Below are 18,663 nucleotides of genomic sequence, written 5' to 3'. Positions count from 1 at the left end.
TCAAGGATCATATCACCTCAACCCTACCTGATACCCTAGTCCCACTCCAATATGCTTACCGCCCCAATAGGTCCACAGATGACGCAATCACAACAACGCAACGGCCTACAGGGAGGAGGTGAGGGCCCTCAGAGTGTGGTGTCAAGAAAATAACCTCTCACTCAACATCAACAAAGCAAAGGAGATGATCGTGGAATTCAGGAAACAGTAGAGGGAGCACCCCTCCTATCCACATGGGACAGTGGTGGAGAAGGTGGAAAGTTCCTCGGCGTACACATCACAGACAAACTGAAATGGTTCACCCACACAGACATCGTGGTGAAGAATTTCTTCAACCTCAGGAGGCTGAAGAAATTTGCCTTGTCACCAAAAACCCTCACAAACTTTTACAGATGCACAATCGAGAGCACCCTGCCGAGCTGTACCACCGCCTGGTACGGTAACTGCTCCGCCCACAACCGCAAGGCTCTCCAGAGAGTATTGAGGTTTACACAACGCATCACCGGGGGCAAACTACCTGCCCTCCAGGACACCTACACCATTCGATGTCACAGGAAGGCCAAAAAGATCATCAAGGACAACAACCTCCCGAGCCACTGCCTGTTCCCCCCGCTATCATCCAGAAGGCGAGGTCAGTACAGTTGCATCAAAGCTGGGACCGGAAGACTGAAAAACAGCTTCTATCTCAAGGCCATCAGACCGTTAAACAGCCACCACTAACATTGAGTGGCTGCTGCCAACATACTGACTCAAAACTCTAGCCACTTTAATGATTAAAAATTGGATGTAATAAATATATCAAGTCACTTTAGACAATACCACTTTTTATAATGTTTACATACACTACATTACTCATCTCATATGTATATACTGTACCCTATAGCATCTACTGCATCTTGCCTATGTCGCACGGCCATCGCTCATCCATATATTTATATGTACATATTCTTATTCATTCCTGTACACTTGTGTGTATAAGGTAGTTGTTGTGAAATTGTTAGATTACTTGTTAGATATTACTGCATGGTCGGAACTAGAAGCACAAGCACTTCGCTACACTCACATTAACATCTGCTAACCATGTGTATGTGGCCAATACTATTTGATTTGATTTGAAGGACCCACCCTGACCGATAGTTGCCCTTAACCTCTGTCTGTCAAAAAAAATGAGCACTTTATTAAAAAGTGTATCATCTTCTTGTTAAACTTCTCAAGCCGACACAGCAAGTAGGCTTCCACCTGAAGATAATGACCCTGAGACATGAGAAGAGAGAGACTCACCTGAAAGGAAGGATAGAGTATATAAAACAGACTCTAAACATACTGTAAACATGGATAGGAAACAGGATGGTGGAGAGTTGATGAAGTGACTCACGTATTCATCGGTGTTGGGGTCCTGTGCCTGGGGCTGCTCTGGGACAGGGACCTCACAGTCGGGGCTGTAGTGCTCGCAGTAATCATACGCAGCACGGTGATCGGCTACAATCATCAGCTGCTGGATGTCTCCCTGGAAACACACAGGAAAAAGGAAGTGAAAAGTGATGTTAAATTATTATTATTTTTAAATAAATAAATAAACAAACCCCTAAAAAGACAGCGGTCAACCGTGAACTCAATGAAAATATGTCTTGCAGAGCGTCCTGCAGGCTGAACATAGACTGCAAGAACGAGGTCAAGGATAATGTATATACTGTAAATGCTGGATAGCTGGTGCTATGTATTGGCCACTGAGATGCTTTAAAGTCACCGGTTGGCCGTCCAAATCCCCATGTTCGTTCGTGGCTTATGGAAAGGGCAAATGTAGCTACTGCAGGACACAACAGGTTACAAGCAGACCAAAAACATCATAAGTTTTTGGACAATGACATTTTGTTTTAAATTGGATTTGATTGGTGTGATGCCAAATCCAATCAGGCCTCCCTTGGGGGGTGTTTTTCTGTGCCAGGAACACCCACAGTTTTTATTTTATTATCTTTTTTTAAATGGCGACCAAATGCTTACTGGCATCAATCAATCAAGTGCTACGGCGGCAACATGTCATACTCTTTTTGTCCAGACAGCATCAGATACATGGGCTACACACACTGAGACAGAGGGGCGCTGTTTCCCTCGCTCTGATGATTTCTCCTGTCAGATAGATACAGCTAGCTGTGAATGATGAAAACAGAGAGACGAAAGATCAATTGTTTTGACGTTGGTCAAATTTTGGGGGAAGCTTGGCTCCCCTCTGCATCCATGAATACACACAACTGCGAAAGGAGTAGTGTGAGTGTTGTAAAGTTAGGTGTTCCTTAATATATACAGGGACATTTAAGTTGATCGATTGAAAAGATAAATTGGTACCAATGCAGTTGTCTTCTGTTTGGGAGTGACAGCCAATTTTGTGATTTATACATTGTGTCTTACAATTCCATCATGTACCCTAAAAGGTACCGAACAGTACAATGTGAGATTATATGTGTACTTCTGACGGTACACTATGTGTATTGATCTTTTTGTAGCCCCGAGAACAATACCGTACCCTAACGTACCCTTTTTCTGACAGTGTATGAAGACAACATGGGCTGAACGGCTCTGGCACATATATCTAATGAACATGGTGGTTTACAGAGAGAGCGAGCGGTTCAGCAGGATCACCAGGCTGCCTAGGGAGTTGGGTGTGAGTGTTATACTATATGTTAAATCCTTGACAAGACTTGTACCTCAACTACACAGTACACTTCCCAAGCCAGCACTAACAACACATATCAAGAAATCAACAAATATTTTGTTTTTAACACTGCTCTAAACCACACGTAGTAACATTTCCTCACAAATGCCATCAAATCATGTTTTTAATCAACCCACAGTATGTACACATCCAAATATGTATGCATAGGCACGCCAACCTTTCAGTCTTTCATTAACTCCATCTGCCAGCTGTTTGAAATGACTGAAAAACACTTTTGTTTTTCCACGTCTGATTCTCCATGCATGAAGAATCTTTATTACTTACAGAGAGTATTTGTCACTTGTGGTGCAACCAACAACAGTTTGCAGAAAAGCATTCATCTGAAGGTCTCTAGCATTACTTTGCATGTGTGTGGTGATTCTCTACATGCACAACACCACACAGTCCAATATTGTTTCCTGATGTCTTCTGGCTGGTGTCTGTCTTCCTGATGGATGAAAGGGAAGCCAACTAGGACTCTTTGTCTTCCAGATGAAGTGTTCTGCTAAAGCCATTTACACACCATGGCTACTCCAGCATCACGCTCAAGGCTCTCAGGATCTCCAAGACATTTACACACCATGGCTACTCCAGCATCACGCTCAAGGCTCTCAGGATCTCCAAGCCATTTACACACCATGGCTACTCCAGCATCACGCTCAAGGCTCTCAGGATCTCCAAGCCATTTACACACCATGGCTACTCCAGCATCACGCTCAAGGCTCTCAGGATCTCCAAGCCATTTACACACCATGGCTACTCCAGCATCACGCTCAAGGCTCTCAGGATCTCCAAGCCATTTACACACCATGGCTCTCAGGATCTCCACTCCAGCATCTCCACATTTACACACCATGGCTACTCCAGCATCACGCTCAAGGCTCTCAGGATCTCCAAGCCATTTACACACCATGGCTACTCCAGCATCACGCTCAAGGCTCTCAGGATCTCCAAGCCATTTACACACCATGGCTACTCCAGCATCACGCTCAAGGCTCTCAGGATCTCCAAGCCATTTACACACCATGGCTACTCCAGCATCACGCTCAAGGCTCTCAGGATCTCCAAGACATTTACACACCATGGCTACTCCAGCATCACACTCAAGGCTCTCAGGATCTCCAAGCCATTTGAGCTGTCCGGATGTTAATAGATGCGTCATTTGAACCCATATCTTCTTTTTTTTGTTGTCAATATCAGAACCCGGAAGATACCGATTTGAAGCAAAAACAGCCATCTGTAAGCTGTTAAGTGTTGGTGATGAAAAAGTGTTGGACCAAGTCAGGTTTGTTTCTCAGACCCTTATGGACTAAACTGGGATGTTGACCAAACTCATCCTGTGTCAGTGCTTAAGTTGTCAATCGGTCTGTCTGTGTGTCTCTACACTATCAGAAAAAACGGTTCCAAAAGGGTTCTTTGTATACGGTTCTACCAAGAGTTCTACCAATAATCTTTTTGACCTGAAGAACCTTTTTTTGGAAAACAGGGGTTAGTTGTAAGGCAAAGGCTTCTACCTAGAACCTTGACCACCCTGAGAACTGTTTTTTGAAGAAGGGGTTCTTTGATGAGCCATACATCGTATTTCCCAGAATGCTCTATTGCTGGGTGATTTTTAGAACTCTTTGTTTTAATATTTGTGTTTTTGCATGCACATTTATTGGTTGATACATTTTATGCTACACAAATATGCTACACTATACTCCAAAGATAAAAGGATTCTCAGTAGAACCCTTCATAGAGGGTTCTAGGTAGAACCAAATACAAGGGGTTATATAAAGAACCCTACATAGAGGGTTCTAGGTAGAACTCTTTGCAAAAGGTTCTACCTAACACCAAAAAGGGGACAAACCGAAGAACCCTGTATGGTTCTACTTAGCAAGTGTAGAGTATAGAGTATCTTTGATTCACAGCTGCTCTAGAGTGAAAGTTTAAAATGGCTGCCCATTAGCTCAGTGAAAATTCAATAAAACTAAATTGAGACCATTCAGGGGGCGCCAGGGGGATGTGACTAGATGCTTCCCCATCTCCTGCTTCCCTCTCCCGTTTCTCTCCCCCAGGGTACCATGGCCGGGCGGTGCCAGACCACACGTGGCGCGATCCTCAGTTCACCCAGACGGAACGCTTAGTCATACATTTTCAGACACTGAGAACACAGCCGGGGCAATAAGAACACCACCACATAGAAAAACACAAACACACACCCAATACAATACACCCACGTCTCCATACAGGTAACGAGGGAAGCTGTGGCGTTTTACAATATTTCGTTGGGAAAAGCTGATGCGTGTGTTCGATTGTGCAGTGCTGTGTACAGCCAAAGCCCTTGAGGGAGGAGAGAGAAAGCGCTGGCATTTGTCACCATCACTGTGCTGAACCGTGCTGAACCATACTGTGCTCACAGTTCCAGCTGGTGCTGAAGGTTCAACTCTAAGGTAATCAACAGAGGTCTACCGCCATAGGCCAGTAACCACCAGGCAAGACACAAGCCCAGGAAGTGAGCTTTGTTTAAACCCCATAGACAGTGGGAGAGAACGTAAAAAAGGAAGCGCGACACATCCATTGAGATTTACTGTCAGCGGAAAGATTACTTCTAGCTAGGGTCACATTTTGTGCTTTACGCTTGTCTTTTAAAGCACAAAAAGTTCCGTTGGTTGTGGCGTGTCCTGTATTCACAAAGTTACAATTCAGTCCAATGCAGTTAAAGATCAACTCTCCAACCTCACCAGAAGGAAACCAAAGTCCATTTTACTCAAGTCATTTTAAAATACCAATGTTCCCCTTGATAAAGACAAACTACACCGTAAAACGTTTGTTACTTCTTGTCACTACTAAGCTGGTTTTCATTTCCCTTGTATGGGCCCGGGTTGGGATATGTCCCAAATGGCACCCTATTCTCTATGTATTGATGCTGGATCTTAATTTGAGACAGTTTGCTACAAGCAGGAAAATAATCCTGCAGCAACAAGGAAATAATGAATGGAGATTTTTGTAGGGGTTGATACAATTTTAGTTACGCACAACAAAATGATGGTTCTAAGATAGAGGTTCTTTGGCTTGTAACCATAGCGGAACCCTTTTTGGTGCTATATACAACAGAACCCTTTTTTGACAGTTCAATAAAGAACCATGCTCATAAGGTTCTAAATGGAACCTGTACAGTGCTATAAAGAAACCTTTCCCATTTAAAAAAGGTTCTATATAGAACCAAAAAAAGGATTACATCCGTTTTTTTTATGGTTCTTTATAGAACCTTTGTGGAGAAACATACAGGTTTTTAAAAAATGAATTTGGTCATCCATATTATATTGTTCAAATTCCATACAGTAAAGAAACAAGAGCTGAAAGGGTTCTTTGAGTCATTATGGTGCAATAAAGAACTATCACCCTTCCCAAAGAACCCTTGAGGAACTCTCGTTTTTCAGTGTGTAGGGCAAAACAAGTCAGACATTTTCAAGTGGAAAATTATCAGCAACAAAAGAGTGATTCAATTCAAATCCTACATCTGTGGTGCACTGCTTTTGACCAGAGCACTATGAGCACTGGTCAAAAAGTAGTGCACTACATCGAGAATAGGTTTCCATTTGGGACGCAAACCTTGGTCTCTTTATAACAGAAAGGCCCAGCCAAGTGTTGCTTAAACTGGCAGTACAAAGACTTCTGGTGGATGTCATTACTACACTCCCCAGGTGTACACTCATATTTTTCCTTATATCGCCTGCTGCCAAAGAGTTCATATTCAATGTAGACCAAATGTTTTCGATATATTTATTTCTATGGCCTTAACCAAGCCTTCATCAAACCACCATTTATCAATATGATGTCAGTGGGCCTTGGCATTAGCACTGCAGCTGAACTAATGGCGGGGATGTTCTATGGAGGCGTACTGTATGTATGGCTTTGCAGAGTCAGTAGTTGTGGATTCCTTCAGTGTACTATGAGAGGCCACTACTGTATCCTCAGGCAAGAGATGGCATGGACAAGCAGTGGTTTGGCTTAACCCAAGAAAATAAATAAAAATATCAAAGATTATAGGATCGGTAGAGGAGAGAGAGAAACACACACACACACTGACACACACACACACACACACACATTACCAGGCACACAAACAGCAATGGCTGTATTTCATAGCCCTGGCGGAACATTCAGAGACGCCCCAATTACAGGTCCTATTTCTGAGGGAATGGCGGGATCTCGGGGAACCGTTTCTTTCTGCTGAACTAAGCATCACATATCCCATCAGACTGGTGTTTAACAGAGCACATCCAGACAATAACAGTACTACACACACACACACACACACACACACACACACACACACACACACACACACACACACTGCCCTGTCAGCATCTCTGTGGGATACGGTGAAATACGATCTATACTCCCAGCCAGCCCTCAATGGAAAAACTGCTGCCTGTGTCCATAAGTCATGGAGTAGCAGGACAAACACATCCAGCGTGTTCAAGGTACGGCTGCAGGCCTGTGTATGTGAGAGGAGGGATGGAAGGAGAGCAAAAGTCCAAGTTCTAAAGAAGGGATCCAAATGAAAGACAAGAGGATGTGTGTATATGGGCCTGTATCTGTAGTATCTCAAAATACAAGACTATATCAGTAGATCAAGCCATGCCCTGTACAGCATCCACCTTCCAGCCATTAACCAGTGCTGTTCCAGTTGTGCCCAGGTGGGGGCAGGAGAGGGTAGAACTGTATATTAATTCAATGTAATAAAGCATTTACAATGGGTTAGTAAATAGTTTATTCATCATTTATTGATCATTACTCCCACATTTGTAAATGCTAATAACCTAACACTTACCAATAACTTTATAAAGTATTTAACAATGATTTATAAAATCTTTCATAAGCTGTTTAATATAGGTCCTTATAAATCATTAAGTGTGGGCTATTTATAAATAATACATATTTTATGAATGTTTTGAGTGACCAGTGTAATTTCTCACAAAAAGATGGGCCTTCCATCGGTATTGTATTCCAAAACAGTCAGTGTGACGGTAAAATAAATAATCTTGTGTGGCGATTCTAATTGGCGGATTCACATTTTGAAACGGAGGTCCAGGTTAAACGTAAACTTTTTCTAAAGTGTTTTTCTCCCGGTGTGTCAGATTGTGGGCAGCAGGGCCAAGAGAGCGAAGGGACACATAAACACACAAACTGTACAGTACACCCATGTGGAGACAAATGGGCACAGAAGCTGTAACAGCAACAAACACACACACACACACACACACACACACACACACACACACACACACACACACACACACACACACACACACACACACACACACACACACAGAGAGACACAGAGAGACACAGTCACAGTAATATACAAATCGTTAGAGTTGCATTTACCCACATACACCGTCAAATGCACCTTCAGACCCCCCCACCACACACACACGCATAAGACAAACACACACACTTAAGACACACACACACACTTAAGACACACACACACTTAAGACACACAAACATTTGTGACCATTTTCAGGAAACTACGTGTATGTCGCAAGTCATGACTTCACAGGAGAGCCAATTTAACGTACATTTTTTAATCAAAATGCATTTTTAGGCAGAAAAGCCAACTGGAACATGTAAACTTTCATGTGCCTTAACAACTAACTTGTATGCCATATGTAAATACAAATACAATTGCTAAATTACGAGCATTGGTGGTTAAAGCCACAGAAAAAGGTGTCACGCCCTGACCTTAGTTATCTTTGTTTTCTTTATTATTTTGGTTAGGTCAGGGTGTGACGAGGGTGGTATGTGTGTTTGTCTATTCTAGTTTCTTTTGTATATCTATGGGCTTTTGGTATGTCTAGGTAAATGTAGGTCTATGCTGGCCTGAATTGGTTCCCAATCAGAGGCAGCTGTTTATCGTTGTCTCTGATTGGGGATCCTATTTAGGTTGTACATTTTCCATTTTGGTTTGGTGGGTAATTGTCTATGTGTAGTTGCATGTCAGCACTCGTTGTATAAGCGTCACGGTCGTTTTTGTTATTTTGTTAGTTTGTTTAGTGTTCTTTGTTAATTAAAGAAGATGTATTGATATCACGCTGTGCCTTGGTCTCCTAACTATGACGAACGTGACAAAAGCCAACAACCTTCCCACTAGCCATGATTGGCTGAGATAATGAGTCGGCTGGACATGCCGAGAGAGGAGTTTGGATTGGTCTGCCATATACAGTTGAAGTCGGATGTTTACATACACCTTAGCCAAATACATTTAAACTCAGTTTTTCATCATTCCTGACATTTAATCCAAATAAAACTTCCCTGTCTTAGGTCAGTTAGGATCACCACTTTAATTGTGAAATGTGAAATGTCAGAATAATAGTAGTAATAGTAGAGAGAATTATTTATTTCAGGCTTTATTTCTTTCATCACATTCCCAGTGAGTCAGAAGTTTACATACACTCAATTAGTATTTGGTAGCATCGTCTTTAAATTGTTTAACTTGGGTCAAACATTTCGTGTAGCCTTCCACAAGCTTCCCACAATAAGTTGGGTGAATTTTGGCCCATTCCTCCTGACAGAGCTGGTGTAACGGAGTCAGGTTTGTAGGCCTCCTTGCTCGCACATGCTTTTTCAGTTCTTCCCACAAATTTTCTATGGGATTGTGGTCAGGGCTTTGTGATGGCCACTCCAATATCTTGACTTTTTTGTCCTTAAGCCATTTTGCCACAACTTTGCTTGGGGTCATAGTCCATTTGGAAGACCCAAGCTTTAACTTCCTGACTGATGTCTTGAGATGTTGCTTCAATATTTCCACCTAATTTTGCCACCTCATGATGCCATCTATTTTGTGAAGTGCACCAATCCCTCCTGCAGCAAAGCTCCCGCACAATGTGATACTGCCACCCCCGTGCTTCACGGTTGGGATGGTGTTCTTCGGCTTGCAAGTCCCCCCTTTTTTCTCCAAACATAACAATGGTCATTATGGCCAAACAGTTCTATTTTTGTTTCATCAGAAAAGAGGACATTTCTCCAAAAAGTATGATCTTTGTCCCCACGTTCAGTTGCAAACCGTAGTCTGGCTTTTTATGGCGGTTTTGGAACAGTGGCTTCTTCCTTGCTGAGCAGCCTTTCAGGTTATGTCGATATAGGACTCGTTTTAATGTGGATATAGATACTTTTGTACCTGTTTCCTCCAGCATCTTCACAAGGTCCTTTGTTCTTCTTCTGGGATTGATTTGCACTTTTCGCACCAAAGTACGTTCATCTCTAGGAGACAGAACGCGTCTCCTTCCTGAGCGTTATGACGGCTGAGTGGTCCCATGGTGTTTATACTTACGTACTATTGCTTGTACAGATGAACGTGGTACCTTCAGGTGTTTGGAAATTGCTCCCAAGGATGAACCAGAGTTGTGGAGGTCTACAAGGTCTTGGCTGATTTCTTTTGATTTTCCCATGATGTCAAGCAAAGAGGCACTGAGTTTGAAGGTAGTCCTTAAAATACATCCACAGGTACACCTCCAATTGACTCAAATGATGTCAATTAGCCTATCAGATATTTCTAAAGCCATGACATAATTTTCTGGAATTTTCAAAGCTGTTTAACCTCTTACCTCTACCTGGGACGCTTGCGTCCCAACTAGAGCTCTGGAAATGCAAATGCGCTACGCTAAATGCTAATAGTATTAGTTAAAACTCAAAAGTTCATTAAAATACACATGCAGGGTATCAAATTAAAGCTACACTCGTTGTGAATCCAGGCAACAAGTCAGATTTTTAAAATGCTTTTCGGCGACAGCATGAGAAGCTATTATCTGATAGCATGCACCAATACACTACACCAGAAAAGCACAGCAGGGGACGTAAACAAAATATTTAGCATTTCGGCGTTACACAAACCGCACAATAAAATAGAAAACAGTCATTACCTTTCACCATCTTCTTTGTTGGCACTCCTAGATGTCCCATAAACACTATTGGGTCTTTATTTCGATTAAATCGGGCCATATAAAGCCAAGATATCGTTATATGTAGACTGTGTGATAAACGAAAAAAACAGCGATTTCACAACGTAACGTCATTTTTAAAATTCAAAAGTAGACGATAAACTTTCACAAAACACTTCAAATACGTTTGTAATGCTACTTTAGGTATTAGTAAACGTTAATAAGCGATAAAAATCATCCGTAGGCGATGTACATTCATTTGCTGTCGTCTTGGAAAAAATTTCAGGAGAGAGCTCTTCCGGAATGATCTGGGCGGAGACCGGAGGTACGTCGTGCCCCTCTTTCGGTTCAACCAAGAATCAAAGAGGATTAAATTCACAAGATACTCGACTGCATGGGGATGCTGTGGGAGTTGAATGCTCGGTCTTATCTAATTCGGCTCACTGTTAACAATTGCTGGAAGTGGCGCAAGGATATTTATTTCCATTTTCTGTGATCAGGTTTTCCTGCGCTTTCCGATGTAACGCACGTTATGTAATAGCCACAGTCGTGATTTAACCAGTTTTAAAAACGTCCGAGGGTTTCCTATACACACATTCTAACCATATGAACGTACTATATTCCTGGCATGAGTAGCAGGGCGCTGAAATGTTGCGCGATTTTTAACAAAATGTTCAAAAAAGTAGAGGGTAGGAGCAACTAGTTAAAGGCACAGTCAACTTAGTGTACGTAAACTTCTGACCCATTGGAATTGTGACACAGTGAGTTATAAGTGAAATAATCTGTCTGTAAACAATTGTTGGAAAAATTACTTGTGTCATGCACAAACTAGATGTCCTAACAGACTTGCCAAAACAACAAAATTGTGGAGTGGTTGAAAAACGAGTTTTAATGACTCCAACCTAAGTGTATGTAAACTTCCGACTTCAACTGTAAAAGGCTTCTGTCTATTTGAGCTGGTCAGACTGTGTTGGAAATCCTGTCGAACACATCTTTTTTAAAATTAATCGTGTAGTGAAGCTGCATAAGTGTTGCTCTCCACTTCCTGGCGCTTGAGTTTTGAAATCAATGGCATTACAGTAATAGCTAAAGAGATGTACAAAACACCTGTCTCTGGATTACATCTTCAAACTAAGGGCAACCGTGGCATGGCATCCGTGACAGGGAGACGCATCCTTCATGCATGATGATGTACACGGACGGGTAAGATAGTCTAGCATTAGCTAGCTACATTTTCAAATATTTTTGACAATGGGTTTTGACAGAAAGTGGTTTCAATTCAAGCTAAAGTGTACTGTTAGTTAGCTAACGTTAGCTGGCTGGCTCCTTAGCTAATGTTAAGTGTATGATGTTAACATTCGTATCCCAGAACCGTTTGCTTTGCTAGTTAGAGCCTAATGTTAGCTAGCTAGCTGGTTGGTTTGCTCTCAGCAGCTTCATGCAGGGTGGTAATGACATGATTTGACACTATGTCCATTGTTGTTTAACTAGCTAACGTTAGCTGGTCGGCTCGTTAGCTAACATTACGTGACGTGTGTGTGATCTTACACGTTGTTTACCTAGCTAGGTTCATTGTTTACCTAGCGAGCTACTTGTCTTAAGCTAAAGTGTACAACACCCGTTGAATATGGCCGGGGTTAGTAAACGTTGGCAAAAAAAGAGTAATGAAATTGTTGCCAGCAGAGCTAGTTAGGCTGTTTTCATGTTATCCAGAGGTGAACAAATCATTGGCCGGAGCGTCAAGCGTGCGATCTGAACGCTCCGAGAGCGAAACGAGATGGGTGGGGCTAAAGCTTAAGAGGGTGTGAACGATGCTAAATGGGTGTGGACAAAGATACCAAAACATTCATAGGCCGTTTTCTAAAAAGTGAGTTCACAAGTTTATCAACATTCAAAGCATAATTACTTTCCCATTGTTCCTCAAACATGCAGTGTATGATATACCATTTTGTAGCTCTGAGTCTCTACTTGTATCCAATGTAAAAAAAAAATTTAAAAAATGTTGCTGTAAAAGACCGAATCCAGGTGGTGAGTGACATTTATACACATACACAGTATCCCCTCCAGACAGTGGCTGGTTCTCAGAGCTCAGTGAAGCTGCCGAAAGCCACAGATGGGTCTATCACCTCACTTATCCACCAGACCCCCTCTCACCTTCCCCACACCCCTTCCCTAACTGCCTCACCCCCTTCTGCTCTTGTCGTGCTTCTGGATACGCTTTGGGTCCTCTCTCTCCTCCCCCTCTCCTCTTTGGGTACCATCCACTCCCTTCCGCCCCTCTTTCTCTCCCCTTTCTCCTCCCCCCTCCCCTTTTCTTGCGAGAGAGTCACCTCCACTGCACAGGATTATGGATGAATTTTTTCCAGTCCGCCTCTCCGACTATGACGTTGGCCAGGAGCACTGGGGGAAGGTGGTGCAGAGGTGCACATTGGGAATGTTTGGCTTGGCCATTTGCTGAAAGCCGCAAAAGAAGTGCTGAGGGCACACTTCTACATGTGGGCCTGCTCCGATCATTAAGGAGAGGGGGTTGAGGGAGGGGGTGAGGGAGGGTTGAGTTGAAACCCAGACATCTGCCATGAATTAAGGAAATTCTCCCAGTGATCCAGGGGAGAAACTTGTCTGTCTGGGGCTAGACGACTGAACTGTGTTAAACTCAATATAAGACCATATAATAACTCATTAAGAGCTAGCAGCTAGTGTGTTCTCACAGGGTTAATTAAGCATAGTATATGCCAAAAAGGCATCATAGGAGAAGGCCAAGCGTGAATGAAGTAAGCTACCCAAACAGTAAGGTTCTTGAATATTCAATAATTCAGCCTCATTTGATCCCTTTTCAATGCGTGTCAAACCGTACCTGAGACGTCAGGCTACTGTCCGAGAATAGAAAGTCTATGAATGAAGTATGAGCCACTGAAGCTATTCGTTTGGGGACTCCACTTTTATACTGCTTCAGAAACTGCGAAAAGACATAAAAAATACATGACACTATTCAATGGTCAACAGAGCCATGAGACACTATGTACCTGAGAAAGAAAGCACACAAAGAGGACCTAATAGTGGTATTCAAAGTTGGGGTCGCAACCCCTTGTGGGAGAACTGCAGTGGGGGTATATATATTTTGAAGGCCTTTCCTGATTATTGTGTAGAAACGTTTTTGAGAACGATAATTGGAAGTAATGTCTGGGTATATAAGCTTGGTCTACAGAGGCTCTTAAAGTCTGCTTCTTTATCATCTCAGCCACCATCACTGTAGTCTTTGGTCCTGCTCTACAGACTAGTTCTAAGGACCTTGGTGAGCGATGCCATTTATCATCCGTTTAGGTGGCTAACTGTTTCAAAGCACAAGAAGAAAATGTACTTTTACAGTTATTTTTTTTACAAGTTCCTGAAAGTAAAACAAAGTTAGCGAACATGTCAGCTACAGTTAAGAGGTATGACTTCAGCTTCACGACTGAGAGTCCACTGTTACAGTGGCTCTGCAATAAAGGCTAACAATAGAGAAACAATCAAACGGGAGCCTCGTGGAGTCCAAACGGAGCACTGGTTACATCACCGATCCCCACACTGCAGGAGTTCAAAGTCTGGGCATCTGCACCTGTGTGAGGAACTCCTAACTGACCCCACTGGAAAAGTGATGGGGTGAGTTCCATGCACACCAAGTGGAATAACATATGTATGTTGTATAGTTCATTTCATGTTTTTTTTCCTCTCGCTTGTTGACCTTCGGGACGAGAACCGGAGCCGGACCATCTATCTCTGACAAATCTTCTTGATAGGAATTCTGCTAACTCACCTGTCAGTTGTCAGTCTCTGTAGAGGGAGTACCTGAAACTGCAATTACTTTGATCCCCATATCTCTATTTCTATCTGTGTTTTGTTTACCTGACGAGAGGCTATGAAATGCAGGACGGGCAAAAAGAAAGTGAAGAATGTGAAAAAGAGGAAACAGGACATGGGGAAACTCCTTTTAGCTCTGTAATAATCTGAAATGAATCCTCTTAACGAGCATCATGGGTTCCTGTGGTTTACTGCTTTTTTCCTGGCTCACAGCACTGCTGCCACAGGAGCCCTACACCTCACCCCTGTCTGTCCCTGGCCCTACCCCATTCACTTCACCTGTCTCCCTCACAGGAGCCCTACACCTCACCCCTGTCTGTCCCTGGCCCTACCCCATTCACTTCACCTGTCTCCCTCACAGGAGCCCTACACCTCACCCCTGTCTGTCCCTGGCCCTACCCCATTCACTTCACCTGTCTCCCTCACAGGAGCCCTACACCTCACCCCTGTCTGTCCCTGGCCCTACCCCATTCACTTCACCTGTCTCCCTCACAGGAGCCCTACACCTCACCCCTGTCTGTCCCTGGCCCTACCCCATTCACTTCACCTGTCTCCCTCACAGGAGCCCTACACCTCACCCCTGTCTGTCCCTGGCCCTACCCCATTCACTTCACCTGTCTCCCTCTCAGGAGCCCTACACCTCACCCTGTCTGTCCCTGGCCCTACCCCATTCACTTCACCTGTCTCCCCCACAGGAGCCCTACACCTCACCCCTGTCTGTCCCTGGCCCTACCCCATTCACTTCACCTGTCTCCCCTCACAGGAGCCCTACACCTCACCCCTGTCTGTCCCTGCCCCTACCCCATTCACTTCACCTGTCTCCCTCTCAGGAGCCCTACACCTCACCCCTGTCTGTCCCTGGCCCTACCCCATTCACTTCACCTGTCTCCCTCACAGGAGCCCTACACCTCACCCTGTCTGTCCCTGGCCCTACCCCATTCACTTCACCTGTCTCCCTCTCAGGAGCCCTACACCTCACCCCTGTCTGTCCCTGGCCCTACCCCATTCACTTCACCTGTCTCCCCCACAGGAGCCCTACACCTCACCCCTGTCTGTCCCTGGCCCTACCCCATTCACTTCACCTGTCTCCCTCACAGGAGCCCTACACCTCACCCCTGTCTGTCCCTGGCCCTACCCCATTCACTTCACCTGTCTCCCTCTCAGGAGCCCTACACCTCACCCCTGTCTGTCCCTGGCCCTACCCCATTCACTTCACCTGTCTCCCTCACAGGAGCCCTACACCTCACCCCTGTCTGTCCCGGTTTATACCTCCATCCCCCTACTGTCTCACCCCAACCCGAACCCTTGTTTCTACCTTCCTGCTGCCTCTGTTGACTCCTTTGTGCCGCCATACCTGCAGCCTACCTCTCCTTCTACCTCCGCCCTCCCCTGTCTTTCCCTCAACCCTCCCTCTATCTTTACCGACCCCTTGTCTTTTCCTTTCCTCTCCTCTCCTGCTCTACCTCCCCCTTAGTACTCCTCCCCCTGTCCAGCCACCCCCATCCTGGGACAACCTATCAGCAGCACCATGGAAACCTCTGGATGATGTCACGCATTATGGCCACCGTTCAAAGGCTGACATCAGTGGAGAGAGAAGAGAACTACTCATTCTTTCCAGGTCCTGGACCAAAAACCCGTCACATTCTTACCCATAGTGGCTAGCCCTCTCTTTCTCCACCTCGGTCTCTCTTGACCTCTTGGTCTCGCTCTCCTTTTCTCTCACTCTCTCTCTGCACCTCTGTGTCTCTCTTTCTCTCTATCATTCTCTCCGTCACCCTCCCCTTTTCTATGTCTCTGTATTCATTCTCTTTGTCTATATTGCCCTTTTTTTGGAGGATCAATATGTTACTTATTGCCAAAATAGACAGTTGTTGAGGAGTAAACGGTTCCCCATTAGTTCTGACTGAACTTTCACAAAGTATAACTTCCAAACGAGAAAATCCCTAAATCACCATCAGACACAGACAAATTCAATTTGTGTCTGCCAACAGAGTCCTGTGCCAGAGGCAATGGATACACAGACATTGCCCCATCCATCCATCCACCCCTCTCTCCCTCAGTCTCTCTCTCCTCTCTCTTCCTCTGCCCACATCTTTTCCTCCCTCTTCTGTCCTCTCCTTCTTTCTGCACCCCCCCCAACCCTTTCTCTCTTATCTCCCCCTCTCTCAACGTCCCTCCTTCCTCCTCTACCTCACTGCCTGTCTCTGTCCCAGTCCCGTAGAGAAGACCGAGAGCTTACAGGCTGGATCACATCTGTCCTGTCTGTATTGTCTCTCTCTCTCTCTCTCTCTCTCTCTCTCTCTCTCTCTCTCTCCTCTGTGGCCACAGCCATTCATTTCACATAATGTTGTTTCCTGTCTACCTGCCTGGCTGCCAGGGGATGGGCCTTATTATCCCAGGTTTATCTTGGCACAGACAATGGGAAACGACAGCGTTTAAGATCAGGGGACACGGTCTGCCGACGCCCTCTAAGAGTGTCTCTTTCTCTCTCACGCACACAGACACACAAGTGCACTCAAACGCATACAGACACATAAATACACACACACACACAAACATACATAAAACGGACACACGCAAAATATAAAAATGAATTCTGGTGAATTACTCTTCCTGCAGAGCGAATGATAATTGCATAAAGGTTGAATAAATATAACACGGCCACGACTACAGTACTCCCTAACTATATAGCCAGATACTGCATCACACTGGCGCTTTAAACGTTGTCCTGCAATGTCATCGTAAACAGTACAACTAGCAAACCCATAGTACTACTAGCAAAGAAAAACGTCAAATGTGTTTCCCCTTGTTTTCCTGCTCGCCCACCTCTAAGCCGTAGCCTCTGGCAGCCCATCAGACTCAAGTCAAGTAAGGGAACAGGGAGTGTGGGAGAGAATGGGGAGAGAGAATAAATAAAGGAGAGAAAGGGGTAAGCACCATATACTCTATTACTATGCAATGACTCTATAGCTAGATACTGTATCACATTGGCGTTGTAAATGATGCCATGCAGTATCCTCGTAAGCGGTACTACTTGCAAACCCATACACTCACAGAAATGCCACAGTCACACACGGTATGGCACTTAAACATAACATAAGCACCCGCTCTCAAACCACAACATGTCAATGTCAACAACCTAACCACGAACCTCTCCAACATAGCTGCCACTTTACAGTGGTATGGGACAGAGCAGGCTCCGCCTCCTTGGGAAGCCTCACAGGCAGACAACAACATTACTGTTCATAATAATTCCTCTATTCACACACCGCAGGTAGGGGTTCGATAGAGACTCTCTCGTCGCTCTTTCTGGCTCTCTTTTTATTTCCACCTCTTTCTCTTTCTCTCTCTCTTTTTTTTTGATGTTTTATTGCTTCTCTCTCACGGTAAATAGATCTCTTTCTAAATCCCTAGCGTCAGAAATCGTGACAGAAGCCTATTTCGGGAAACTTTCTGGCGATATTCAAGGAAATGCTGAGAGCCAGACTTCTCTTTTTTACGTTTTTATATTCCAATCCAACCCCCCCCTCTGTCCGATCCCCCCCACATCTCTCTCAACTCTCCCTTTCTCTCTGTCTTTTTTTCTCCGTGCCTCCTTACAAGATTGCATTTACATTTGAGTCATTTAGCAGACGCTCTCATCCAGAGCGTTCGTTTTAAGATAGCTCGGTGAGACAGCCACATTCCACAGTCGTAGTCAGTACATTTTTCCTCAAGATGTGAAACTGGAAATGTACAGGAATCTGACCAATTGAATTAAATGGCCCTGCCACTGAAATCAAATGTGTTTTCCTTTGTTTTCCTGCTCGCCCACCTCTAAGCTGTAACCTCTGGCAGCCCATCAGACTCAAGTCAAGTAAGGGAACAGGGAGTGTGGGAGAGAGAATAAGTAAAGGAGAGAAAGGGGAGAGGGGGAAGCATCATTTGGAAACTATGTGGCATATTTTCCATTTTCTGTGAGTGCTAGAAGCCTGTGCCGTCTCCGAACTGGTCTGGCAGACACACAGCATCGGGAGGGAACGTTTGAAACATCTTTCACAAAATGTCCGCCTGTTCTGTTACCAAGTTAACGGTCAGGCTGTTGTTGTGGGTTTGGGTTGTTTGGGTTGCTGGATGTGATATGTGTTGACTAGGAAGGCTCCTATAGGCTCCAACAAGAAGGAATTAAAAACCCAGGAGCGGGTGCGT

The 18,663-nt window shown here is 44.4% G+C and overlaps 1 protein-coding gene across 2 annotated transcripts in view; it reads right to left on the bottom strand.

Annotated features, from left to right (window-relative positions):
• LOC115101083 (collagen alpha-1(XI) chain-like) overlaps positions 1-18,663 on the bottom strand; it is a 123,232-nt gene that overhangs the window by 54,978 nt on the left and 49,591 nt on the right. For both annotated transcript variants that reach the window (XM_029620264.2, XM_029620265.2), the window contains exon 5: positions 1,376-1,507. In XM_029620264.2, coding sequence (XP_029476124.2) covers positions 1,376-1,507 — 132 coding nt within the window. The remainder of the gene's footprint in view (positions 1-1,375; positions 1,508-18,663) is intronic.

The sequence above is a fragment of the Oncorhynchus nerka genome, linkage group LG19 (assembly GCF_034236695.1).
Source record: "Oncorhynchus nerka isolate Pitt River linkage group LG19, Oner_Uvic_2.0, whole genome shotgun sequence".
NCBI lineage: Eukaryota > Metazoa > Chordata > Actinopteri > Salmoniformes > Salmonidae > Oncorhynchus > Oncorhynchus nerka.
Note: the sequence above shows the minus strand (reverse complement) of the source record. Positions and strands in the feature narration are given on the sequence as shown.